General features: G+C 42.0%; 1 protein-coding gene and 1 long non-coding RNA gene across 6 annotated transcripts in view; one reads left to right on the forward strand and one right to left on the reverse strand.

Annotated features, from left to right (window-relative positions):
* The window catches only part of LOC309377186, a 976,085-nt gene extending 975,024 nt beyond the window's left edge, over window positions 1-1,061 (forward strand). Inside the window, exon 2 of the long non-coding RNA XR_014171478.1 lies at window positions 124-1,061. This is a non-coding gene — a long non-coding RNA (uncharacterized lncRNA). The remainder of the gene's footprint in view (window positions 1-123) is intronic.
* On the reverse strand, window positions 820-27,939 carry CYLD (CYLD lysine 63 deubiquitinase). Of its 5 annotated transcripts, none has more exons than XM_081924023.1 (17): window positions 27,814-27,939; window positions 21,191-21,873; window positions 20,540-20,842; window positions 19,200-19,305; window positions 17,432-17,527; window positions 15,562-15,678; window positions 13,204-13,583; window positions 10,615-10,780; window positions 9,415-9,556; window positions 7,722-7,844; window positions 6,858-6,949; window positions 6,216-6,282; window positions 4,784-4,916; window positions 4,582-4,690; window positions 3,374-3,492; window positions 2,977-3,193; window positions 820-1,519 (listed from the first exon to the last, which is right to left on the reverse strand). In XM_081924023.1, the coding sequence occupies exons 2-17, from the start codon at window positions 21,662-21,664 to the stop codon at window positions 1,335-1,337; spliced, it is 2,829 nt and encodes a 942-aa protein (XP_081780149.1). In that variant the 5' UTR covers window positions 21,665-21,873; window positions 27,814-27,939; the 3' UTR covers window positions 820-1,334. The 5 variants fall into 5 exon arrangements, with proteins under 5 accessions (XP_081780149.1, XP_081780150.1, XP_081780152.1 ...); XM_081924024.1 differs by having other exon boundaries at window positions 27,726-27,856; XM_081924026.1 differs by lacking the exon at window positions 27,814-27,939 and adding an exon at window positions 27,632-27,719 and having other exon boundaries at window positions 20,675-20,842.

Below are 27,939 nucleotides of genomic sequence, written 5' to 3' on the forward strand. Positions count from 1 at the left end.
AATTTCTTATGTGACCTAGATTTGATTTTCTCTCTCTCTCTCTCTCTCTCTCTCTCTCTCTCTCTCTCTCTCTCTCACACACACACACACACACACACACACACACACACACAAGCAAACTAGAAAAGGACACTTTTAAAGGTTAGCTCTTTAACATCCCTGCTGTTTTTGAACCTTTCTAAATCAACTTTGCCACCTTCTTTTTACCAATCACAGCTGCAAGTCATAGGATGGTCTTTGACTCTCAGAAGTAAAATTACACTGGAGTCAGAAGTTCCAGGGCAGGGGGATTAAAAAATCCATAAAAGCAGACATGCGGGAAGTTTGCTAATACCAGAGTATAAGAAGCAGTTTTTAAAAGCAAACTTCCACTGAAAGTCAACACAGTGCCAATGTAATACTTTGAAAGCATGGAATACCTTTCAGAAGAATTTTATGTGGGTGCACCCAATATGGATGCATGACATCAGAATGAATCATCCACACAACCTGCTCAGAGATGATCCTGCAAACAGCATCCAGTTCACAGAATAGACTGAGTGAGTTGTGTGGATGAATGAAAACTCCGAAATGCTTCCAGCTATGGGAATTAGTCTAAACACCAACTTGTAGCTACAAAACATTTACACCAGCTTAATCTTCACCGTTTTCCAGCAGGCAACCATTAGCTACAAAGGGAACACTGAGCATTCTTGGTCCAGGGGAATACAATGGAGGAAACAGACAGCGTTTTGCACACTCATTCAACACAATAAAATGTTTTGTTCTTGTTGTGATTTAACTTATACCAGGTCAAAATAAGCAAAACAAAAGCCTCAGTGCCAAGATTCAGGCCAGCATCCAGTGTATTACAGAGGTGAAGTGCCTTAATTGTACAACCTATACAATGCTGGAGAAAACACACATCTCTCCCTTAGGCTTTGTGGTTCCCTGGATGAGGTCTATGCAGAAAATTCCACAAGGCAATTTTGAAACACATAAAACTTCACTCCATGTACACAACTCCCCTGAAAATGCAACCTAAACATTTTAATAGCTTCATTTAGACCTCTTTTATTTTTTTAGAAAAACCCTACACGCACACACACGCACTTCCTAGAGTGCAAAATGCTTATTAAGTACTTTAGCAACAGAACATTGCATTGTAAGGTTTTTTCCACCCCTTCTTTAAAATATGCACTTCTTTTGCCATAGACATTTGCTTTCCACCCCCTTTGAAGCATCCATTGCCGGCAACAGATGCACGAGCAAGTGCGCCGACAGTCCTGCTGAATCTTCTTGGGCCACAGTCAAGTTGCTGGGAAGCTGCTTCCCTTCTTCCAGACAACAACTTTTCACTTGTACAAGCTCATGGTTGGGCTCTGATACATGCACATATAAGCGTCACAAAGTAGCCTTCGTGCACAGCCTTGAATTCTTCTCGAGTCCAGCGAATGCAATTCCTCAAGGGACATTTTCAGGTACTCGCCAACTTCTGGGCATGGAGTCACTTGAGGGATATTAAAGCCATTCTGTCCGCCTTTTGAGAGAAGAAGGAGAAGGAGAGGGCAGATGGTTAATTCAAGGGGGTGGGGGGGACACAATTCATTACCAACTATGCAGTCCTGAGACTGTAGCCTCCCATTGGTGTGCAATGGTAAGGAGCATGAGTTCTCCTTGATGCCAGTTAAATCTTCACCATGTCATTTTTTAAAATCAGTTTGACATTCAATTATAAATCTATTTAAATGCCAATTCTCAACTTCATGCCCATTCCGCATGACCAGGGAATGAAGGAATGAAGACAACGGATAGGACTGAATTGGGGTGGGCAACCTGTAGCCCTCCAAACGCTGACAGACTTACAACTCCCATTAACTCTGCCTACTGCTGACCAGGGATGACAGGCATTGAGAGTCCAATAATAGCTGGAGGGCCACAGCCTCCCTATCTCAGGGCTAAAGCGAGAGAAGCAAGCTCAACATTTAAGCATGTGGAGGCACTGAGAGCAGGGAGCAGTGGCAACCCCAGATCAACAGATTAGCAAGAGAAGATTGAGGCTGTTTTAAAAAAAAATTCCCCTGTAAACAAATGCTTCTTCACTGAAAGGGAAGCTTGCCGGGTGAAGAGATGTACTGCATCCACTCAGGAGACATTCATAGTATACAAACTGCCCTTCTGTGTATACTCCACCTATTATAACTGTCATTATTCCAGTTACTGGTTTTTTAAAAAAAGAGTTTTATACCTGAAGGTAAGCTCTTATAAAGGGCACATATTCTGTGCATGTCTTATGCTGGACTCAAAGATCTGGCATCCAGTATCCATTCATTTATCACATTTTTACCCTACATTTCTTCCCAAAGGCTCAGGGTGGTATATGTACTTTTGCCCTCTCTTGTCTCTTCACAAGAGCCCTCTGAGGTGGGATTGGTAGGCGAGTGGCAGGTTCAAGGTCACCCACTGAGCTCCATGGCAGAGTGGGATTTGAAGGTGAGTCTCCCTAGCTCTAGTCTTGACACTCACTACTCTATTTCAAGCTTATTTTTACTATATTTTGGATTTCTATTAACACTGCTCATTCATATTATTAAAGACAGAAGGTTCACTACATTAAGTTTACAGTGGTACCTCGGGTTAAGCACTTAATTCGTTCCAGAGGTCCGTACTTAACCTGAAACTGTTCTTAACCTGAAGGACCACTTTAGCTAATGGAGCCTCCTGCTGCTGCCGCACCGCTGGAGCACGATTTCTGTTCTCATCCTGAAGCAAAGTTCTTAACCTGAAGCACTATTTCTGGGTTAGCGGAGTCTGTAACCTGAAGCGTATGTAACCTGAAGCATATGTAACCAGAGGTACCACTGTAATTCAATTTACACTAGTGGCCAAAATTGTGGAAACCTTTTGGAGAAAGTGTATTTCCGAAGTTCCAGTCAAGGTTACTCAAAGCTACATGAACACCAGAGAAAGGAAATGAGGTCAAATGAACAGACATACCATCCCGATCAGCCATGCTGTCAAAGAAGAGCCAAGCAGAGTCCCCCTTGCCGTATTTAACGAAAGCCACATAGTGGCTTGTCTCTATACAAAGAACGGCAAATAACTCCATCTTCTGACAAGGGATGCAGCCGTGTCTCCAATCCCAGTCTGGTAGATCTTTAGGGAGAGACACTGGATTGAATTTATGACTCTGCCTTTTGGGATGAAGGTGCACCTGTAATTGACAAGGAGGGTTAGAATAAGTTTTTTGCAAGGTCATCTTCTGCCTTACTGTTATCTGAAGGAAACTAAATCTCTCAGTTCTCTGAGAAGGCACCCACTGGCCCTGGAGAGATTCCTGGCACTGAGCTCTGAGCAGACACCAGTCCCAAGACATTCTGAAAGAGTAACTTACCTGAGTGTTGCAGGTTTTGCAAAACTGCTTGATCTTCCCAGCAGAAATGTCGGTATCCTCGTAGCATTCTCGGCATTCATACATTGCAAGTCCTCCACAGATACGGCACTGCCTAGGAGCTGTATTTGGCAAGATGAAACTATCAAAATTGTGTATGAACAGTGGAAGCAGCCATCCCTTCAAAGCTGTGTTAGTTAGCATGAACATGTTAAGACAAACATAGGCATGCCTTCATATAAACAGGGGGGGAGGGGTGCTTTTTACAGCAAATCATGATTTTGTGTACAAAAAAAGTGGAGTGAAAGACAACACAATTTGATATATTGTTGAAACAGAACAAGGCAACACTCCTGCAAGAATTTCTCCAACACTGAAGCAAAAAGAAAAGCAACATATATTGCCCTGTTTACAACACATATATTTCACTCATGCATGTTTATAAAAGAAATGCATCAGTGAAATAAATCTCTACTCTGCAGACACAAGCCATAAAGAATTCCTTCAGTTTTAAATTCATGCCAAAAAACCCAACTGGTTGGTTGAGGGAAGGTGAACAAAATGGATGGAATGCTTCCATTCATAATTTTGATGAGAAAAAGAAAATACTTTTCCAAAGGGCTGCACACAGAAATTAAGCTCAGTTCTTCTTCTATTTAACAATTAATAAGCTGATGGAGAAGAAGAAGAACCTGAAGGCCCTCAAAGTACCTCTGAAACTTAGCAGAATGGATAAGATGGGAGACCACCAGGGAACTCCATACACATTCAGAGTAAAGTACTTGTGACTCGCTAGATGTTGCTGGACTACCATTTCCTACAGATCCACTCGGGTGTTAAGATCAGCGGAGAGACCCTATTGGTCATTTGACCACTCCCAAAAGCTTGAAGGAGGGTTAGGTGACAGCCCAGGAAAAGGTATTATCGGTGGCTGCCCCTAAGTCGTGGTACTTCCACCCCACAAATGTGCATCTGGCATCTTCATTATACAGCTTTTGGTGAATGCTGAATAAACACCACTTTATGCTGGCTTTCGACACTTGTTTTATTTCATAAACTTTATATACTGCTTGATTGTAGATTGATTCACATGGCTTATAGCACCACCAGTCTGTGCAGTAGCCAAAAACCACCAAATACCAGAAGCAATAAAACTATTTCTAAATACTCTATGATCAGCCACAGTGTCATGAACAATATTTTATGCTCACTGTCTTCCAGTAGGTCTGTGATATTTAATTCCAGTGATGGAAAGATTTTGTTGAACATTTTGAAGTCCTTTCCAAATCGAGGCATCTGAATAATCAGACATGAGGGTGCCTAGCAAGAGCCAAGAAAAAAATGCAGCTGTTTTAGTGAAATTATATATCGAATGGGTAAACATTTTATGAAAGCAAATAATATCCTCCAAACCTCTGCAAATTTCAAGTTGCTGTTGATAAAAGACCATTCCAGTAGCTGCTGAATTGTAGGAACTCCAACCTTCTCATTCTTGTCCATAAAAATCTGATAGAAGTAGCAGTCTTGAACCTTTTGACCAGCTGATCTAAGAAAAGAGAGTATTTTCAAAACAGATTTTGATAAAAAATGATAAGGCTAAATGATGAACAAAAGGACATTTAACTATTCTTTCATCCATTTGGACAAATGTCTTCTGTTACAAAAACTAAAAAAAAAAAAAACTTTGGGAAAGGAGTGGGAAAGATTAAGCATTTTGTAAGGCAATTAAAAAAAAATAGAGCTGGATCCAGATTATGTTAGTTGATCTCAAGTACCATTGTTTTCAATTGGATTTAAGTCATGATTTGTCATATTGTGGGATCCAAGTCCAACTAATTTAGTCTTAATCCAAGCTTCTTTTCCTACATGGGTGTTCATGTAAGAAATTCTGAAATTCTGAAATGAATGTTCAGCTATACAGATTGTAACCGCTGTTTAACAAGAGTCATTTGTGCCCAAGCAGATGTACTGCTGAATCATATTTAATACTTAACAAGGGAGAGCCAGGGAAGGGAAAGTTTGCACGACTGTGAAGAAGGAATGGATATGAGAGCTTGTGGGGGCATCCCAAACACTCGATATGTCAAGGATGAAACTAAAACTGCTTTATATTTACTAACTTGCCTGGTAGTCATAGCCAATCAGGAATTCAATGCAGGGGAAATTCAAGCTACTAGTTTATCAGGTGAGCAACTTTGTGTGCTTATTAGGCAGAGCTAAATTTTTGGCCCAGTCTGAACATGTATAAAAAATTGGATTGTATACAGTACAACACAGAGACACCCCTCCCAAAATCATAGCAATTTTTGGAACAGAGGTGTGTGTTGGGGAATCCTCAATGTCATAAACAGTAGTACAAAATCTAAAGAGATACACAACTAAAGGCCCATACACTGAAGACCACTAGTTACTAGATGCCCCCCCTTTTTTACTAGTCTGCTTTTAGTGATAGGAGGGGCTGGTGGTGGGTTTTGTTATTTTTTTAATAGCAAACTAAATATGTAGGCTGTGATTTTATGTGGGGTGTAGACAAGGCAGTCATGGAAATGCAGGGGGCTGCCAGAAGGAGGGGCAGTGCTTAGTCCTGCCCCACACCCGGCATCCTGTAACCCACTTGCCTGTGTAAAGTTCCTTGTTGCCTATGATCACCAGGCAAAGGATTAAGCTCAACTCAGTTTTCACAGCATTTCCATCATAAATCGATGTCTTGAATGCAGTCAGACTTATAGAATTTTATACCTCTAAAAAGCAGGTTTGAACTCAACCAAACATTCTCTGAAAGCTCATGTTCCTGGAAGTCCGAAACTTCATTTTGAAACATGACTTAAGCAGAGGAATATTTTACCTTATTTTTAACAGTGGCTCTACTCTCAAAATATGATGAAACAAAATATTCAAGAATTCTTCAGGATCTGGGGGGAAAAGAGAGTTGTATATCAAACAAAGACTAATATGTAAGACCCAAATAATTTTAAAATAAATGTTCACATAAAAAAATCATTTTAACCACACTGGCAAAGAGCAGGGAGCATATTTTATAAACGGTTGAATACAAAAAGATTTATAAAAACAGTTAAATAGTCAAGATTATCAAGACTCAATTTCTCTATTATCATTCTAAAAAAACCACAAACTTAGCTGAAACTCTCTAATATTCTAATGACATTATTATGCACACATCATATTTCAAACTTTTCTGATCCAACTCTGAAATGGGTGGTATTTCAGATTTTTTGCTGATAAATAGTAACATTCTGGCAGTCACTAATAAATCTGGCACCAGCTCAGAACCATCTCTCTCAATATCACTCACAATTCAGTTTGTAACCGAAACACCCATCCCTATTCACTCCCTTTCCCTCACCAATGCTACAGAGTTTGGTAAAGCTCAAATAAAATTGCATTTTATTTTTGGTAATCCACTTTGGGATATACAATGAAAAGCAGTATATAAACTTCTTAAATAAAAAGAAATAAATCAAGTTACCTTTCTCTTCAGAGGTAAACCCTGAAGCTGCTTCCACTTTTTCCAGGATTTTCCTCAGCTTCATTATTTTTGTTGCACACACATATCCATATCTAGAATAAAAAGATGAAGAGTCTGAGGAGAGAGAGAAATGGTGAACCTCAAAGGAATATGGAGCTTTAGGGGATACACAGAACTGGCAGAATGGCTAACTATAAAACTTCCTTGTTTCACACATTAGTAGAGCAGAATGAGAACATGCAACAAAGAAAATGCTAAGGTAACCTAATAACGGGCTCTCAGTTTCTGAGCTCCACATTTTGAAGTAGTATATCGGTTTTCTGAATTGAGGGCAATGAAGCTATACTCAGAGCCAACTTTTTTCGAAGCCTCCATACATTATTCTGAATATATGCAACATTCTTCCAACTGCTCTTCTAGGAATGAAAACAAAGGGCCCTTTCATTTTCTCATTGTACTCATCCCAGCAGAAATGATATTGAGTTCCACATCAGGAATGCCACACCTTGCTGACAAAACCCAGGGAGCTGGAACTATATAAAAAAAAGCAGTATGGGTTAAACAAGAAAAGAGTTGAAAGGGCTAGATAGAAACTGTGGAGGTTGATTTAGCAAAGTCATTTCCAAACTTTCTGCTTTCAAGGAATTCTGCCAAAGAAATACCTGCATGTTATATAGGATTCTGGATCACGTTCTAGGGTGCAGGCTACATTTCTAAGCCTTCACCATCTGCCTGTACTTGCCAATAATACACTCGGCTCTCCACCTATCTATACATTGTACAGGGAAGACTAGAAATGGTAAGCAAGGAATACATTTTGAAAACTATTGAAAAATTTGAAACAATTCATTTGCCCGTACTTACATTCTGAGAGGATTGACTATCTCTGTCCGCAGAAGCTCTTGAGTTTCACTGTAATATTCTACATCATTTTTCTCTTTTGGTCTAAGCAAGACTGTGTCCAAAACAGAGCTGAATGCAAACAGGCTGAAAGAGGGGAGAAGCTAATTTCAATCTGGAAATACAGCAACAATAGAGGATACCCTAAAGCTGAGATGCTTGTGAAGGGCATCTCACTCTTGCATTGCCACTATGGACTGCTGCTACTAACAGAAGAAACTAGAACTATTCCTTACTGCCAGCAAGAGGATCTGAGTTTTGGCAGGGAATTGTTCCAGTCTTGCCAAAAGTTGAGGCTACTATGCATACAGTTTGAGCCACTTTGCATAGTATACAGAATGTGAACTCTGCCATCAAATATTAAAAGGAGCAGCAAGTAGAATAAGGAGCAGACTACAAGTAGGAGAGATGAAGTTAGGCAATTTTGATTGAAAGACATCAGAAGCATACCATCCCTCCCAGTTTCTCGAGGGGAAAATGCAAGCTTGCTGCCAGGGTGAGATTTAGTCAAAGCTGTCAAACAGCAGCCAGAAGTGCAATCCCACTCTCAAGAGATTATGATAGTCAATACAACTGTCATACAATGAAATGAGGGCCTGCAGAGAGGGTTTTTCCTTTATTTTTATGTTTATTTATTGACAGTATTATGGCAGAGAACTCACAGTCATCTACTTCCTGGAGAGAACAGCTGGTTAAGAAGCTGGCTGCTACATCACAATTTTATGAGATCTAGGAAGCAGATGCGGCTCTGCTACCACCACCCTACATGAAAGTGGAGGAGAAGAACTCTAAAACCTATGGAAAGTTTTAGGCCAGTAGCACAGGGATGAGGAATCTGCAGCCCCCCCCCCCCCGATGCTGATGAACTCCCATCATCTGTGACCACTGGCCATAAGGACCAGGGCTGATGGGAGTTGCAGTCCAACAACCTCTGGAGGGCCACAGGTTCTCCATCCTTGCTGTAGAAGACAGTGAGGCGACGACAGGGAAGGATCAGGTGCTCTCCAACTGGTAATGTAGATTGTGTGCTTTTTTGCCTGGCTGCTATTGCTGCTCTCAAGTTGGCTTGTTTTTTGTACACATGTATTTTTGCATTATTAGGACAGGTGTGTTTGATGTGTTAAGGAAGCACAACAAAGCAGAGTTGATTTTGCAACTTCAGACTCCGCTGTAATGGCCATCTATCACAAAGAGCTAGGTATTCTATAAATGCAATATAAATAAAGAGGCTGGTCGTGTTACATCCCATACTGTGGACAAGGCCACAGCAGAACCCCAGTAGTGTCACCTCATTTGATCCATTCACAACTTTCCCCATGGACCTTCACCTGCCACTACGTCCTCCTTCCTCATCCACTCATCCAGCCATGCAAGAGGCAGTGAGGTGCTTCCCAGCCTCCCCAAAAAGAAATCTGACACAGCAGATTGAGATTAAAGCATCAGGAAATGGCTTCACTGAGAAAATCACCCACACTGAATTCCTCACTTTTATAGGTCAAGCTACTTTCAGTGAGCTCCATTCATTGCACAGCAAGGCACAATAGATGGCTAATGTCACTCTACTGAACTTTCATCTGAAATATTTGTGCTGTTTGTTGTGCACTCATGTCCTTTCCCCTCATCTAGGCGTTTAAAGGACAGCTCCTTAAATACTTACCAGAACAAGGTGGAATCCAGGTAGCAGGAGTTATAGTGACCCTGAATTCCTTTCTTCTTTCCAATCATAGTTTCTAGACCTTCTTTTTCCATTTTGGGGGGAGTGTTTTCTTCAACCACTTCACTTAGGTAACCCCCAAAAGCTTAAAGACAAAAGGTTGAGAGTAAGCAAGGGACTCAAACTTCTTCGTGGATCCAAGAGCTGCAGCAGCAAGGGAGAATGAAGTGGCAGTGTTTGTCCTTGGAGGAACTGAGAAGCAGATGGTGAGGCCTCAGGGATTCTTTGACTGGTATGGCTTGCATAGAAGTAGCTAACTGCTCCTCCTCCTCCACCTCAGTCCCTTGGCTTTGGCAGTTTAATTTCTCCCACGTACACAACCAAGCAATATCTGATCATCCTGCCTCCCTTTGCACCTGGACGTTCTTGCAATTTCCTCCAGCACCTCCCCCCGCCAGACTTTTTTGCTCTCAGATATGGCAGGGGGTTGTGCAACACGGAAATAACTTCTTCCAACACAGAAAAAAGGTAACCTGCTAGAAATAATGAACCAACACTGAAGATGCTATGGTGAGGTTAAAGAGGACAGTTCATACATGTCAAAAAGCTCAAGTGTCCCAAGCCTGTAGTACTTTACATCTTCAGTATCCATAAAAAACAAGGATCTAAAACCACAGAGGCCATCTTCGTGCTGATACTTCCAAATACTAGCTATAACTGACAATAATTTCAAATATACTTCAGATGCCTTAAGTATAGGAAGCAACAGCATGAAAACTAGCATTTCTTTTACAGTCATTTCTTACTTAATAAAGTCTACTGGTTGTCAATTTGCTAATGAGCCCATTGTTCAACACAGACATATAAAGCCCTAATTGACTTGGGTCCGAAATACCTGACAGAGTGCTTTTCCCCACATCAACCTGCCCGGATGCTGGAGCTACTGTAACAGTCCTGGGCTCCTTCAGGATGAAGGGCAGGATGGGAATTTAGTAAACAATAAAACAATAATCTGCTTGTTCAAGTGTTTTTCATTTGTTACCCATTTCAAATAGGTTTTGTTTTGTTTTAAAAAGCCTTTTGAAGGTGCTAACTATAAATAAATTGATATGGAAATGTATTAAATTTACTCCTAATCGAGAGAGACTTAATTTTACATGGCTAGATAGAAATAGGAAACAGAGGGAAAGAAAAGAGCAATACCTAAGGAGTTGCAGCGTTCAATCTGGTTGGACACAGGCTGCAATGAAGCAAATCTGGAATCTGGCCTGCAGCTCTTCAACTTAACGAAGAGAGCCTTCTTGGGTGCACAGGTAAAGTATCGAGTTCCTTTAAATGTTCCATCAGTACAGCCTGCACATTCGTCTTCCTGGAAAAGGCAAACAGGCAGACTTACCTGCCTTAATGGAAAAACTAACACATGCAGCACCTTGGAAGCTATTCCTTAATATCATATTTGAAGCTCCTAATAGTTTTTTTGGCTATGAAGCCATGAACTGGGTGCAATCCTGTAAGCATCCTCCAGTCTCCCCAAGAGCCTCTGCCCACACAGGCCAAAACAAATGGCAGTCAAGCAACAGCAGTGTTTGACAAGGTTGCACTGTGTGTGCCGAGTCTGCCATATCACTCTAAAGGGATGACCTGATTAAGCCACAGCAACATCATGCTAAAAGCCACATTAAGCAATGCCATCTTCTCTGAAAATTCTATTTACAATTGTAAAACTATTTCGGTGGGGAAAACCTAAGTCAACGGAAAAAGAGACCACCTATCTAAACACTCAAAACTCATGGACAGCTCAACATAGAACTGAAAATGCAAATTTAATAAGGCATTTGGAGAGAGCAAATCCAAGTGCTTTGCGTACCTTTTGAACAGATAGCTCAAAACTTTCATTTTTAGTCTGCTAGCCCATTGTAGGTGATGGGGGGAAATGAAAATATGAGTGCATTCTATTTTTCACCACCCCAATTTTTCCCCAAGTGTGGTGATGGATTGTTCTGCTTCCCTCCCACAAAATACATCAGCCCACAGCAAGTTCCATGGGGAATTACTGTATGCAAAGGTACCAACATTTGTTTAGCCATGCGGGAGTTGAGCATGCATGTTATTAATTCTTAAGTGCAATGATTTTAAGGATGCTGTGCAGTGTAATCTCTCTCTCTAATGTCAACATCAATTCATTATGCCCAAAAGTTTTTTTGCCACTTGCTAAGAAAATAGCTTACTAGCAAATACAGCAATACATATACAAGCAACAGGTTTCAACACCAGTTTACATTTCCTGTTGTAATTTGCTTCTTTACAGGGAGAAAGCAGATACTGAGTACATGTAAACTACGATAATTAAACAAGTCTTACATTGCGAGTGTATCCAGCATCTAAAATACTATCATCCTGCTGGTATTTAGTGGCTTTCACACGGTTTCAGGAAGGAGAAGGTCCAATAATGGAAGAGGCTTCTCTGGAAAACAGCTTGCTTATATTCCCCAGCAATATGAAGCTGCAGAGGGGGCTTGGCAAGTGTGCCTTATAAAATGCCCAGCTGATGCAGGATGGCAGCAAGGCCCAACAGATCTTACCAGTGCCCTGCACACACATTTCTTGAATGCATTTTCCCAGAAGCTTCTGCAGCATGCAAGGGGTTCAATGTTGATGTGGAAAGGGATCCCTCAAGTTTTTAAAATGCAATTCTTTAACCTAGAATTCCTGGCATAAAGCACTTCCTTTGAGACTGTCTTGCCACATGAACAGAATAGGTCAGACAACTCCAGGTTCAAGGCAATTAAGCAAGGCAAGAATCTCAGCTTTTCAAATAGTCATGGAATCACTGAGTGTATGTACACACATACACACACACACTGGATCCATACTATTCCAGCTGCTCATTCACCTCTTTATCATTGCAACTGACCTGGATACAGTATCTCCATGCTACTCTTTCCAGTCAAAGCCAAAGGGGCAGCACGGAAAGGAGAGATGCAATTCTGCCACTTTTCTGCTTGCCTGGAAACACAACTGTTACTTGCCTCTGTCAAGGAAGGCAAGAGGTAAACTGAACATCTACAGTGGTACCTCGCAAGACGAATGCCTCGTAAGACGAAAAACCCGCAAGACGAAAGAGTTTTTCGTTTTTTGAGTTGCTTCGCAAGACGAATTTCCCTATGGGCTTGCGTTTTCGTCTTGCGAGTTTGTTTCCTTTTTCTTAAAACCGTTAATACCCAGGGAATCCGTGCTTCGCAAGACGAAAAAACTCGCAGAACGAAAAAACTCACAGAAAGAATTAATTTTGTCTTGCGAGGTACCACTGTATTTGAAGAGGTAAGTGGGGCAAGGTAAATCTGTGCTGTGAATCACGCTACAACTTTTCACACTGCTAAGAATCAGATTCTACTGACGCCACAAGTTTGAACTACAAAGTTCAGCAGAACAAGAGCCCTCTGCAGGTGTCGTCCCGCTCCCCATGCAATTACCAACCTTTTTAAGGGGAGTGCTTCTGTTTCCCACCCCGCTCTGCCAACAGTCCCCAAGCCTTTGCAGGAGGGAGATGTTTCTATTCATGAGGGCTCCACATGCAGTTTAGAACTATGATCTGGAGGACTGTGGAAGTGGTGACTGCGATACAGAGTCGGCAGGGACAAGAAGCACGCCCTGCTCTCCCAATCGCTATGTGATGGTAACTGCGCAGAGGGGAGAGCTCCTGAATAGGGCTCAGGTGTCTCTTAAAAGAAAAGAAGTAGCCGGACATAAAATGGGCAGGAGTGGCAAACTTTTGAAACGAACGTTATTTACCAGTTCAAGCCCCGCTAGCACTTCGTTGACTCCCGGAGGCTGCCCAATCCAACGGATTACTCCGTAGAAAGGTGGGTTCTCTTTTACTTCCGCCAAGGAACCTGCTTCTAGCCCATGCATGTTGATGGGCGCTACCATCGGCGGTGTGCTCTCCTGGGTGGCCCCTGCGTTCCCCTCTCCAATAACCGACTGTACAGATAAAGAGAGCGGACTGTGTCCAATAGCATTGCTGCCGCTGGACATCTTAGTCAGACTGAAAGGCAGGGAATGGAATCTGTTTTCGGCAGATAAAGTGTTCGTTGGGGGAGGCTGCAGCGGCGGCGAAGAGTGCCCAAACCCAGTAGAGGAGTCGTTAAGGGACTTTGCAGAATCTTCAGCAACTGTTGAATTGTTTTTAGAAAAACAGTAAATAAGCATATGAATTAGAATAATATTTACTAAGTGTCTGAACTAATGCTGTGTGCTTTCTACACAAAAGGAGTAAAATATGCATGGCATCTCTCTCTTGTACTAGATTCTATTCTGAAAGAATGACCTACTTATATTTAAAACAGCATATTCTGGCAATTGCTCAGAAAAATCCAAGCGAGATGAGGTAACAAGGGACAGGCATTTTCCCCATCATTTTTCCAAGGGAGGGATGGGGGAGAGAACAAAGAGACTCAGGCTACAATCCTATACACACATTTATGGGAGTAAGCCCCATTGGACATAATGAGACCTACTTCCAAGTGAATATCTATGCTCTTACTCTGACAGAAATCTTCAGAGGAAGCAGAAAGATCAGAAGGACATCAGATTTTTCTTTAATTTGCCAGTCAACAAAACTGATGAACATTTAGCTGCAATGTAAGGATGTTACTTTAATTACAACTAAAGGAGTGGTTTTTCTACTAAATTCTATGAAACTGATGTTCTTGCTACCAGTCTTCTGCGTTGATCCCAACTTGAATGTGAATGTTTGTGTTTGTCGGGGTTCTTGCATGCTTTCAGTTCATGCAGGCATCAGAAGTACCATACAAGTTTGGTCTTTGCTCTGTACGAGCTGTACGTACACCCTATAAAGCTCTCCAGTTTCCTCTCCAGTGCACAGGGTTCCTATGGCAGATGGGTTCTTCAGGAGACAAGCTGGCATGGAAAAGGTTCCCTGAACGTGGAAAGTGTGGAGACCACTGTTCTGTATTCTTCAAAATGTAACTTCCCGGGTGCATTCTGCATTTGTGTTGGCAGTTTATTATTATTAAAGAAGACTATTGGGCAACTCATTAACTACGATCCCATATGGGGAGAGATGGAAAACAATGCATTAGTACTACAGATTTACACTGGTTACACACTACTAGCTTAACTGTTGTGGCTTAAAACATTAGGAATTGTAATTCAGCACAGTTAACAAAAAATCACTAGAAAGTACTGTTCTCTTTCCTCCATCCCCAAATTACAATTCCCAAAGTTCCCTGGGGAGAAGAAAACCTAGCATGTGTGCAGTGTAAATGTTCTCAGAAAAATAAAATGAAGGAACTGGGGAAAACATATACAACAGAAAGATTTAAACTGAATTTCATGGCGCATGTTAGACTTAGCTGGGTCCTGTGTCTGAAAAAACTGAATGCTGCCACTCTGTAATGGAAAAGTCTGTAATTCAAAAACACAAGTTTGCACCCCAATCTAATTCTAGCAAAGGCAGGACCTGTCAACTCAGAGATTCCAAATAATAAAGTCACCAACACTACCTGAAGATATGTAAATAAATCATGAGTCAATGCTCAGCATATGAGATCACAAGCTGCGATAGTGGTAAGTTACTATTTATAAGCATCTTGCATCCTGTGCCTACAGTCCAGCTGGTCTAATAAGAAGGCTAGGCTCAAATTTGCACAGAATGTAGCCTAAGGAATTATCTATTATGGCTGAAAAGCTCAAGTTACTATGTGAGATGTGCCAAGTAAAATGCCTTGAGTTATTCAATAAACTTAGGCCAGGATCCAAAGAAGAAGGAAAACTAACATTGTGAGCCCACTCATTTTTCTCAGAGCCCCCAACCATAGCAAACTGCTTCAGAAAAAGAGGGCAATTTTCAAAAGCAGTTTGTATAGGGGTCAGCTGTGCAAATGAGACAGTAAAGTAAATTCCCCTGGGCTAGCACCAAGCCCCTCATGTGAGCTTAAGTAGCTCTTTGGATTCTGGCCACTACACAGGATAATAATACACATCTCAACTGAAGTAAGCCCTTTAAAAAGTCTTTTGTTAGGGAGTACACACAAAATGTGGCCAGAATAATCTGAAGGCAGTATATTTAATCATCATATAATTTGTTATTACGCCTGTGATCAAACTTAATGTCTAGTCTCTCATTACCTTCATCAATACACCATGTGTTTTTTGATTTCATCTGTGGTTGGGAATCTACTGAAGAGCCATTTAAAGTGTAGAAAATTTCTGATCTGTTTCTATTTCCAGGGTCTGAGAGTGCACCTAAGACACAAACCATGTCATAAAGGAGACAAAGGGGAGGAAAAAAAACATAAAAAATGCTGCATTATGGGAAAAAACAAGCCTTACAATCCTTTAAACCAAGTCTTCCTGCTAAGCTTATTAAGAGTAGGGTCTGTAAAAATGTCATTACCAGAATCTAACTTGTACAACTTTAAGAAAGAAACCTGCCAATCATCTGGTCCAATCTCTGCAACAAAGGTATAACCCCCTCGGCACCCATATTGTTAATGTTCTCAGCTTGCGTTTTCAAGCTACACAGAGAGAACCTTTCAAGTTGCAAACAATTAACTGTACCTCTTTAACTTCCTCCATCTCCTATTCAGTGGAACTCTGTTCCCTTTATTACTTGCAGGAACAATTCAAAAATATGGAGCTTTCACTTCAGAATGTTTACTTCCAAAGGAACATACATGGAGGATTTAATTGGCCACTTTAGGTTAGAATTACTTGGCCTTTCTGCTCTTAGAGAAGTAGCTGTCTTTAAGATGCTACAAGGTTTTGTGGGTTTTTTGCTGCAATGGGATGAACACATTTTTTAATGGATCAGCTTCTGTTGATTTCTCCATATACCTCCTAAGTGAGAATAAGGTTCACACATTTGATGAAATGGACTCTAGCCCACATAAGTTCCTGCCATAATACATTTGTTAGCCTTTAACATGCTGCAAATTGCAGTAATAACCACTTCTAATGCTTTCCAGAGCAATGGAACAAAGTGCTTTATCCATTTATAATCTTTATTTGTTAAATTAATATTTCACCTTCCATCAAAAGATGCTGAAGGTGACTAACAAGAAAAAATACAAAGCTTAAAAACATCCCTTAAAACCAACACACACAACAGCCAGTTGCCGAAACTGCAACTTTTACCTTGGCTATAACAGTCAACTTATGAGGCTAAATGTTATGTCTGAATAAAAGTGTATTTGCTTCCCAGCAGAAGGTTATCAGAGAAGGACTAGTCAGGCCTCCCTTGGCAAAGAATTCCAGAGTCTAGAAGCAATCACCAAAGTAGCACTCTTTTGAGTTACCAACAGACGTGCTTAAGATGTTGGTAAGACAGGAAGAGGGACCTCTACCAAAGATCTAAAAAAAAAACCCAGGCATGCTTGAATAGGAAAATACGGTCTTTCAGGTATCTGGTCCCCAAGTCAAGTAGGGCTTTATATGTAGCAACGAGCACTGTGTATTGTGACCAGAAAACAGTCAAGTAACCAGCAAGATTGTTGTACATGCTCCCTATACCCAGCCCTGTTCAACAGGCTGAGCTGCAGCATTCTGAATCAGCTGATTTCTGAACACTCTTTAAAGGCAGTCAGAGGTAGCGGGTTACAGTAATACAAACAATATGTAACTAAGGCATATGTCACTTTGGTCAGAGCCGACTGAAACCAAGCAAAAAGTTCTACTTCCATAGCCATGTGTAGGCTATTCATGCACTCAGTCTGGGGGAAGAGTTTTACAAAACAAGTGCAAGACAGGAAAATCCTCAGAAATGTTTCACAAGATGTACAATCTAACCTCCTTTGTATGCTAACTATGCAAGCAAACGTAGTATCTTGTTACACATTCCACTTATTGGGGAGCCACTGTTCTACAAAACATGTGGGATCAGTTCTGTGAAAACCCACCTCTGAACCCACAACTCCAAGGGACTGCATGTCACAAATCTCATGTACAAGGACAGTAGAAATACCTGGCATTTTGCTAAATAGTAGTTGAGTAAAAGTACCTGTAGACTTTGGCTTACTATGATTGAATCCTTTGTCACAGCCACTTCTAGATGTAAAGGCAAGTTTGGGAGGTCTCCTGTCTTGAGACACAGCCTCTAAAATAGAGTAGAAGGTTAAGATATCTTACACCACCACACAGTACATAGTATAGATAGTATTAGCTTTAAAGCATCAGTTTAGTACAAAATAGACCTTTAGGATATAAAGCAAGTCACAGTAATACTTGTGAAATCCAGAATTTCTTTCAGGTAGTGACTTAGACAAAACTAATCAGTTGTTCTCTAAAGTTCATGTACTGTACATCACAGATCCTGCTGCATCCTATCACTTGAGTAATACATTGCAGTGACCCATCCACCTCAGTTAACTCAAAGCGGTATTAGCTCAAATATAACAGCATTAGTTGCACCTGCAACTTCCTGCTGCAGGAAAGAAACTCTCCTCGGACAGCAGCCTGGCCTCCCTTTTAAATTCCAATTCCAATTCCCCTTTCCCTGGTGAACCTCTAAATTTCTGACACCATCATCTCACAAGACTGCTGTACAAAATTCTAGCCACCCCGGCAGCCTAGCCATGACTTTTTCTGTTTAGTGCAAGGGTCAAAACAAGGCCTGTCCAACAAACTAGCATTATGCTTATTCCTCCCTGTGGTTCAGCTTAGTAGATCCTGACTGGACAAACCACCAAATCTCTCCCTGTTCAGGGAGGGCATTTGTTAACCCTGCTACACAGTCAAAAAGCCAAGCAGCGAAAGCTTCCATATTGTAGCCCCATATGCAGCATAGAAGTGACCATGCAGCAAGAGCTTCTGAACAGAAAATGCAGCACTCTAATAACAGGGAAGAAAGAACAGATTGCCTGTGGCTCCAAGCACTGCTCACAAGTGCCAATTCTTTTGTCGGAGCATATGTGGGCATCGCTGGAACATATTCCTTTGAAGAAAGTGTAAGAAAACAATCCAGTGCCCTTCTGATTAAGCAAATATTACTGCATGAAAAATGCAGAACCACCTGGAAAGGCATTTATGTGCTATTTTCCACTATCTATGTATGGTCCTTAAAATACTGACTGGCAGACATGTAATTATGTAGACTCAGTTATTAGCGGCAAATAAGAAAGGTTTTGCCTTTTCCCTACCACATGTAATACAGTGGACGCTCGGGTTGAGAACGTGATCCGTGCGGGATGCACGTTCGCAACCCACATCTGCGCGCAGGCTGCGATTCGGCGCTTCTGCGCATGCGCAACCGCTAAAACCCGGAAGTAACCCATTCTGGTTCTTCCGGGTTTCGGCAATCCGTAACCTGAAAAAACGCAACCTGAAGCGGCTGTAACCCGAGGTATGACTGTACTACAATACAGCAGTAAAATTCATCAACTGAGAAAACCCAGTGCCACATTGCAGTGACCATGAGCCTTCAACCTTCAAATTCTAACACCAGGAAAAGGCCATGGAACCACCAATACCAAAATACAGCACTATGTTACTATGGCACATTATAGTGAGAGGGAAAGAAGGGAGATGCATATACAGAAGCATGTAGGAGTCACAGGAGCATATCCAGAAATAAAGCAAGACAAGGCAGCAAAGTGATAACCAATCAATAGTTTAGTGGAGTCCCCACCCCACCCCCATATATGTTTAAGACTAAAGCAAAATGATTGAATCCTGAGCAACATTAAAACTATGATTAGACGCAAGGATGTGTGCTAAGAATTGGGGTTTGCTCACTTTTCTTTTTTATAGACAAAATATACAAATTGTACCTGGGATAACATCATTGATATGCAAGAGAAGTGTGCTTTCAACACTTGCAAAACTGCAGAGCTGTTGTCCATTGTATCTTCCGTCCCAATTTCCAATTGGATTATCCTAAAAATCATTTTAAAACACCATTACACGTTGCCCAAGTGAAGATACTCAAGAAACCATCTACATGGTTCAATTAAAGTTCTTGGCTACATGCAGCCCAGACAGGAAACACGAGCTTTCACAAGAAATGCAAACACTTGCTTTGCAACAACATTTCAAGTGTCACACTTGTAGTGTTGTCATTTCGTCTTCCACATTTAGAGAAACAGATTGCATTCTGCAATGTTGTTTGGTTACAAATGTGCCACAGACACTAATACACTGATGATGGCAACATTGAAACAAAAGCAAAAAAACACTCCTCCCAAGTGGTGGGAGAAAAGCCAAGCAAAGTTTGTCAGCAGCACAGAAGTTCCACGACTGAAGCCAGAAGTTTCACAACTGAAGCCATTCACAACAGGTACATAAATGGCTTTCATGCCTGAAGGATATATTTCATCTCTATGGCATTAAGAGGCAGCTTCCAGCACTGGGAAGACTTGCCTACTTCCTTAAAGAGCAAGGGTGAACAAGTACATTAAGGTGGATTTTTTTTTCATGTTGAATGCCTACTAATATTCTAAGGGTGTAATAGTTCAGTTTCATTCTCTTTATTTCAAGCCTCAGTAAGTCTTCTGGTTTCAAAACACAAGTAGGAGAAAGACGAGGATCAGCATATGTTACTGTAGTGCTTGAGAATTGCACTCAACATACAGAATTACATTACGCCAGAGCCTCGCATTTTCCTTGCAGACAAAAATTGACGTGGCTGTATTTTCAGAGGAAAACTATAAAAGATCAGTAGTGCCAACCCTGGAACATTATTTAGCAAAGCAGGCTGGTCATTAGAAGCAAGAAAATGGGTATTTTGCCTGGCTAGTGTCAGGTAAGATTTAGTAAGGCCCTGTAAATAAGCCCACTAGTGCATACAATAAATTTACTAGCCTGCCTAATGCGGATACACATGGGCAATCATTTATGGCTCAGCAAGGGAGAAATAAAACTTTAGTAAAGCTGCACCATCTGATCCCCTGGAGGAGATTCTTTCTTGCCATGCACGATCAGGCAAGTGGCTGTTCCCAAGCCTAACTCAATACATTTTTACCCAATGCTAAAAAAAGCTGCTGGGTGGCAATTATACATAGCAATCGAGAGCCATAAGTAGCTTGCCAATATTCCATCTCTCCCCGCCACTATTGCATGTACTTCTATTTAACACACATGCAAAAAGTTAAGAATCAGGTTAATTTCTTACCATGTCCACTCCAACAACGTATCCTAAACTCTCGTTTCCTGGTAAGACATCACAGAATATAACTGTCCCATACTCTATATTCTTTCCTATCTTCACAGAAACCCTGGAGTTGAGCTCCAAAGGAGGAAGTTCTACCTGCATTGAGTCAACTGGAGCTGCATAGTCATTCTCCAGCTCATTGTCATCATCTTCCATCAGCTCTAGTTTGTCTAGTGCAACAAACACTCCACAGTCCTCGTCACATCTGAACAGCTGTTTGCCTTGGTACTGTCCATCAGTAAAACCCTGACCACGGCCTTCTTCCTAGGTTTGCAGGAGAAAAAAACATAGCTCATTAAGAACTGTCATAGGAGTAATTAAAATGTTGGTCTTCGGGGAGACCGAGGTTGAAACCTATGCCTGGTCATGAGGTTCATCCAGATCTTAGGATGGTTGCTCAACACTCTGAGCCCAACCTACCTCACAAGTTAGTTGAGAGGATAAAATGGTGTGGGGATCAATATATTTTGGCCTCTGCTCCTCAGAGGAGAAATAGGATACAAATATACTAAGTAAAAAGCCTCATACTACGCATCTTTTCAGAATGTTTCTACAGCAACACACAGCGTCTGTTTGACCCAATGCATAGAGCCTTAGAAGAAGAAAACTTACCAGAAGCTCCACTCCAAAAAATATCCCAGAGAGTGATCTTTCTTGTATTAATGGTCCTCTGAAGCGAACAACTCCAGGATATTTCTCATCTCCTAATCGCAGCTGTACTTTCACCGGTGAGCCAACATCAATGTGGAGACCCTTGCTCAGTCTACCTTTACTTTTAAATATACTGTATCTCTCCTCACAGTTGGTAATTGCCAACAACAGTTCTGCTCGTTTCTCATCTATATCAACAACTTCTTTTTCATCCACGAAGAGGACCACATGGGGCTGCTCCAAAATCTTGATTCCTATCTGCAATTTTTTGCTTTTTGACGAAGGGTTGCTTCTGGTGTGTCCTCCTGAAGAACGGTCTTGAACGAACTGGCCAATGCTTCCCTTGGGTACTTTCAACAGTTTTTGAGTCTGCTTGTCTACAATGCTGCATTCCTGGAGAAGCAAATAAAATATACGCTCTTCCCAATAGGACATGCTGCCTTTTTTTTTTAACTCCACAAACCTAGATTCAATATGGTTCAAGCTTTGTATGAATACAAAGAAGAAACGTTCAAGAAAGCCAAGTTGCCAACATAACTGCCAAGGAATTAGATGCTCCTACTAAAAGGCCCCTGTTCGATTTCCCATAGTGAGTTAATGATTCTTCACCCATGTCCTAATGAGCTAAATCCAGACCAGATGACCTGCACACAAAAATAAAAGATAGTATCAGTGGCAGCTGAAGGATGTCATAGTAAGAACAAAGCAAAAGAAAACAAACCACTTTCAAAAGAAACAACACAGGTTTTTATAGATCTATGACAGCAACCAGCTGGCAAGAGAGAGATACTTGGATAGCCACAAAGGTCATGCTGAAGATTTCATCTGCATAATAAAACTGACCTAATGCTATATTTGCAGCCTCACCTTCATTGTGACTGGAGATATCTGGTCTATATAATCCTTATTTAAAACTTGAACAAGTGCCCACCTGTTTCTGCTTTGCTACTGCAAACTGGAAGAGTTCCCCCATTTTTAAAAAGAATGAACCCAATATACAGGATTCATTTGTTTATTGTTTTGTAAAGAGACAGACAACAAGAAATATATCACCGCACAGAGGACTACAATGCAAGTTCACAGAAGTACTGCTCAATTTTTTTGCACACAAAAGTAATTCACAATACAGTTTCATGAAAGCAGCAAGTGGATTAACCATTTCCAGAAATAGCTTGGTGGCAGTGAACTCAATAGTCATCCTCAGATTGAGTCAAAAGTTGTTCTGAGTATGACATGTTTCCCAAAGAAGCACAGAACAAAATAAATCAGAGACGAAATACTTAACTATTAGAGATTGAAAAGGGCACCAAAGTTCTTTATAGGTGCCTTCCAGGTGAACTGGCTGTAAAAAGATCCTCTAAGATGAGAATCAAGGGAGGATGGATCCCCACCCCCAACTTACAAGACCATTAAACAAACACTACCATGTATAAATAATATACACATGCTTATTTAACTGCTCAGTTTGTCTATGCGACTCTTCCCATGCTGTGTGGGGCTGTTTGCAAAAGTGGCTTCAATTACCCCATGCTTTGCTTTGAAGTCCTAACAGTCAGGGTTTCAAAGGGCAGCATCACCTGCTGTCACTATGGTGTTTGGTGAATGACAAGTGGGTGGCTCCATCCACCTGTCAAATTTGGCCCTTCAACTTGCTCCTTCCCCCCAAAATGTCCCTGGGTGGTTGTTTTTTATGTACACACCTAAAGCAAGCTATATGAGGGAAAGTTGGTTATTTGTTACATATGCACCCTCAAACACCTATTTGCCATGGTGGTTAAATGTTACTGCACTGAAGGCTGCAGGATGAGAACAAATGATGAGAAAAGGTCATCACTGTGCTTCTGATTGACCCAGAAGAATCTGGTGGGGCTGCTGTTGGAAGGAGGATGCTTAATTATGGTCTGATACAGCAAGACATGATACGCTGAAGAATTGATGCTTTTGAATTATGGTGCTGGAGGAGACTCTTGAGAGTCCCATGGACTGCAAGAAGATCAAACCTATCCATTCTTAAGGAAATGAGCCCCGAGTGCTCACTGGAAGGACAGATCGTGAAGCTGAGGCTCCAGTACTTTGGCCACCTCATGAGAAGAGAAGACTCCCTGGAGAAGACCCTGATGTTGGGAAAGATGGAGGGCACAAGGAGAAGGGGGCGACAGAGGACGAGATGGTTGGATAGTGTTTTCGAGGTTACCAGCATGAGTTTTACCAAACTGCGGGAGGCAGTGGAGGACAGAGGTGCCTGGCGTGCTCTGGTCCATGGGGTCACGAAGAGTCGGACACGACTAAACGACTAAACAACAACAGCAAGACAGTTCTTAATCTTTTGACACAAGAAACAGAGAAAATCTAGAGCAGAAATACTACTCAACTGTGTGTTTCTTTCTGAACAGGGAAACTGCCCTACACCACTGTTCCATCTAACTCAATATTGTCTGTACAAAAAATGGGGAACCTGTGCTGCCCCCCATGTTGCTGAACGACAGCTCTCATCATCCCTAGCAAGCATGGTCATGGTGCTGATGGGAGTTGTAGATCAGTAACATCTCAAGAGCCAAAGTTCCCCCATCAGTGCTGTAAACTGACTGACTGACCACAGCTATCCAGTGTTTAAGACAGAAATATTCCCCAGCTGTACCAGGTGACAAACCTCAGGTCTTCTGAATGCAAAGTGTGTGCTCTGCCTCTGAACTATGACTTGCTCTCTCTCTTCATTTGGGGAGCATTTAGGACATATGGGTAGCTCATATTGATGATGAAGTGGTTTAATGAGTACAGTAGACTCTTTATCGCCCTTGTCTTGTATGTTAGAAGAGGTTTTTTTAAAAAAAAATATCCACAAGTGACAGGGGTGGGGGTGGGGTATAAATGAGGCTTTTTGGCAGCTGCACCTTCACGATGGATTTTTCTCCCATATATAAGTTTAGCAGGCCAGACCTAATGTTTGTTTTATGAAACTGATGAAAGTTTATTTCAGCAGGCATTTGGGAGTGCACAGCAAAGTTACATTTTAATAACCTGGGGTTGTTTTGTTTGCTGGCAATTTGATGCTTATACAGGCTTTACAATGTTATGATTTTTATTCTGTTTATTTTTGGTATCATGTTTAATTGTACTGTGGTTTCGTTGTTCTCTTATGCTACATCATACATTACCCAGAGGGCAACTTGACAACAAGAGCATGAAAGCAATAGCCCTCCCTCATTTTATTTATTAGTATCACAATCGGTATTCAAAGGTAAACAACCTTTGAATATGGAGGCTCTATTTAGCTACTACAGCTAACAGCCAGTTATAAATCTACCCTCCTCCTCCCTAAATATGCCTAATTATATTTTTATTTGTTTATTTTTTAAAATAACCACTTAGGCAAGCCATCACCGCACCTTGTGGGATATAATTCCTCAGACTCTTATTTCCTTAAAAATTTACTGTGTGGCATACACATTTGCTATTTATTTTTTAGCTATATTTATAACCTTTCTTTCTCCCCACCCCAAAGAACTCAAGTCAGCAAACATGGCCACCTGTCCATTTTATCCTGTGAGGTAGGTTGGCATGGAAGATGCTCAGTCTCAAGGCCAGCTCTTCAGCTGAGGGCAAAATCAGAGCCCAGGTCTCCCCAGCCCGAGCTGCAACACTAAGGCACCACTGTGGTATAGCAGCATAACTCACTTTTGTATCCAATGAAATATCATTATCAGTGAATGTATAACATGCATGCACATATACATAGGCGCACACCTTCAGAGAGGATGGAAACACTCAGCCCCATAGGCTATAATATTCAAAATTTGTACTGTTTGTGGTACTTCTATGCAAAGCATAGGAGAAGCACAGTGATAGTGCAACATGCCATGATCTGGCCATAACACAGCATCAAAGGTAGGAATATATTGCGGCCAGATATTTCTGTGGGAAATGGTTACTGTGATTGTACATGTTTGATTTCTGTGTAGAAATGGTACACACTCTCTGTACCCAATGAATTTCTTGACCTTCGGGGCACATTGTTAAACACTCCTTTGCAGCATCTGTCTGAATCTCTCAACATGATGGACAGCAACTCCCAACATTCCTCACCCTTAGTCAGATTGGTGGGGCTGATGGGAGTTGTAGCCCAACAACATCTGAAGAGCACCATATTGGCTATACCTGCTCTAGAGTGCTGGACTAGAACCTGAAGTCCAGGGTTCAAATCCTCACTCAGCCACGACTTAACCTACCTCACAGGGTTGTTGTGATGATAGAATGGAGAGTTCCTTGTAGCAAAGGTGGGATATAAATGCAAACTAAATAAATAAATCAGGCAAACAGTTCACACATCTTACAAAGAGGGATCTGGACCAGTCCACAAAAGCTGCCACAACAAGTATGTCAGACTTTTGAAGTGAAAAAAGACTCAATTTTGTGGGATTTCTGCAACACACACAAACATGGCTACCCCCTTGGAACAAGTTAACTGTGCATGCTGTATGGAAAAAGCTGTTTGGCAGTTGATATCAGAATTAAATGTAAAAGAATCACCAAAGTAAGATAACTAAATACTGTAGAAGACAGGTGAAAAATACCCACTTCCCCCAAAAAGCACATGAAAATAAGAACACATTTGCCAAACTACATAAGAAAAAATAATAACTACTTCCCCCAAATAAAAATCAAGTAAGAACACAAACAAGTATTTGTTGCCAATACTAATACTACTACTACAATGATAATGAAGCAGCAACACTGGTGCATGGCACTTTACAAAGTGCAAGAGGGCAGGTCCCTGCCCTGAAGACGCCTCCAATTAAAACTGAGTTTAGTATTTTAATGCTATAATTGTACATTGCCTGAAGCCTGTGTGAACCACTCAGAGGCCTTTGCTGACATGACGGCCAGCTAATATGCTAAATACAGTACAATTTTTAAAAATTCAACACTACGGAAGGGAAGTGGGAGCTGAAGTATCCAACTAAATTCTTATGCCACTGGTGGTCATTTTCTTCCATGGGTTTAGGCTGAGTAGAACAAGGATTGTCTATAACCAATATTAATTACTTAATAATAATGAGTAGTATTTGTATCCAACTATGTTCTTATTCAGAGTAGATCCACTGAAATTAATAAACTTGTCAGCCATGTCCATTTTACTTCAATGGATCTGCTCTGAATAAGACTAGGATTGTCTATAACCAATGATGGTGAGGATGATAGGTAGTATTTGTATCCAACTAAGTTCTAGCTCAGAGTAGACTCACTGACATTAATGAACCTATACCATGTCCACTTACTTCAACAGGACAAGTCTGAACAGGACTAAGATCGTCTACAAGCAATAATAATTTGATTGTAATATACAATATCCACACCCAACTATTCAATTCCAGCTCAGAATGGACCCACTGAAATTAACAAACCTAAGGCGGTCATAGGGACGCGGGTGGTGCTGTGGGTTAAACCACAGAGCCTAGGACATGCTGATCAGAAAGTCGGCGGTTCGAATCCCCGCGACAGAGTGAGCTCCCGTTATTCGGTCCCTGTTCCTGCCAACCTAGCAGTTCGAAAGCACCTCAAAGTGCAAGTAGATAAATAGGTACCGCTCTGGCGGGAAGGTAAACAGCATTTCTGTGTGCTGCTCTGGTTCACCAGAAGCGGCTTATTCATGCTGGCCACATGACCCAGAAGCAGTACGCCGGCTCCCTCGGCCAATAAAGCAAGATGAGCGCCACAACCCCAGTCGGCCACGACTGGACCTAATGGTCAGGGGTCCCTTTACCCTTTTAAGGCAGTCATGGCCACTTACTTCAATGGGCCTCCTTTTGAGTAAAACTCGGCTAGTCTACATCCAATAATGATTTTATACTGGTAACAATAAAATAATAATAATGGCCAGTACTGCAGAGTATATGTACCCAACCACTCTCTATTCCAGAGAAGACTCCCTGAAATCAATGAACCTGCTATGCCAACCATGGCCATTTATGGTTTGGTGCTAGGCCGAGTAGGATTAAGACCGTCTAACTAAGCCAATAATAATTTTATGGTCATCATCAACAGCATCACGGGTAAGCATTTGCACTTGGCTAAAATTCAAGCTCAGAGGCTGGTCCAGAGCGGGAGTTCGCAAGCCCCTCTGCCAGCCGCGTCTAATGCGCCTACGCTGAGTTGGACCAACATTGGCCCGTAACTAAGAATAATAAGGTTAATACAGAAAGCGAAAGGAAATATGAAGGGGGGGCAGCGCAGGTATTCCCTCCCGGGACCCGCAATGGGCGCTACATTACGCTCCTTCTCCGCGAATGCTACTCGCCGCCGGAGCCCCACCCCAGAAGAGGCTGCAATCGTCTCCCCGCCGCCGCCGCCGCCGCCACCCCAACCACTGCTCCGCCTCCGGCCCAGCGTCGCTGCCGGCATTACCATCCTCCTGCTGCTCCCTCGCGGCTCAGGCCGCAGCCGCCGCCGCTGCCCCTCCCGTCTCCCCGCCGCCGCCGCCTCAGGGGTTCCTCCTCACCCGCCGCCTCCGCCTCCTCCACCTCCTCGCCTTCCCCATCCTCGTCCCCTCAGAGGCGCAGGCAGCGGCTTCAAGGCGCGCACCCTACCCTGCTCTTGCCACCGCTGATGCTGCCATTCCAGCTCTCCCTCCCGCCTCCTGGCCGCTCGCCGCCGGTTCTTCCTGCCTATTGGCTGCCTGGCCCAAGCCAACCCCCGCCCCCTGCTCTCCGCCG

This window comes from Podarcis melisellensis (assembly GCF_964234715.1).
Source record: "Podarcis melisellensis genome assembly, chromosome: 8".
NCBI classification, from domain to species: domain Eukaryota; kingdom Metazoa; phylum Chordata; class Lepidosauria; order Squamata; family Lacertidae; genus Podarcis; species Podarcis melisellensis.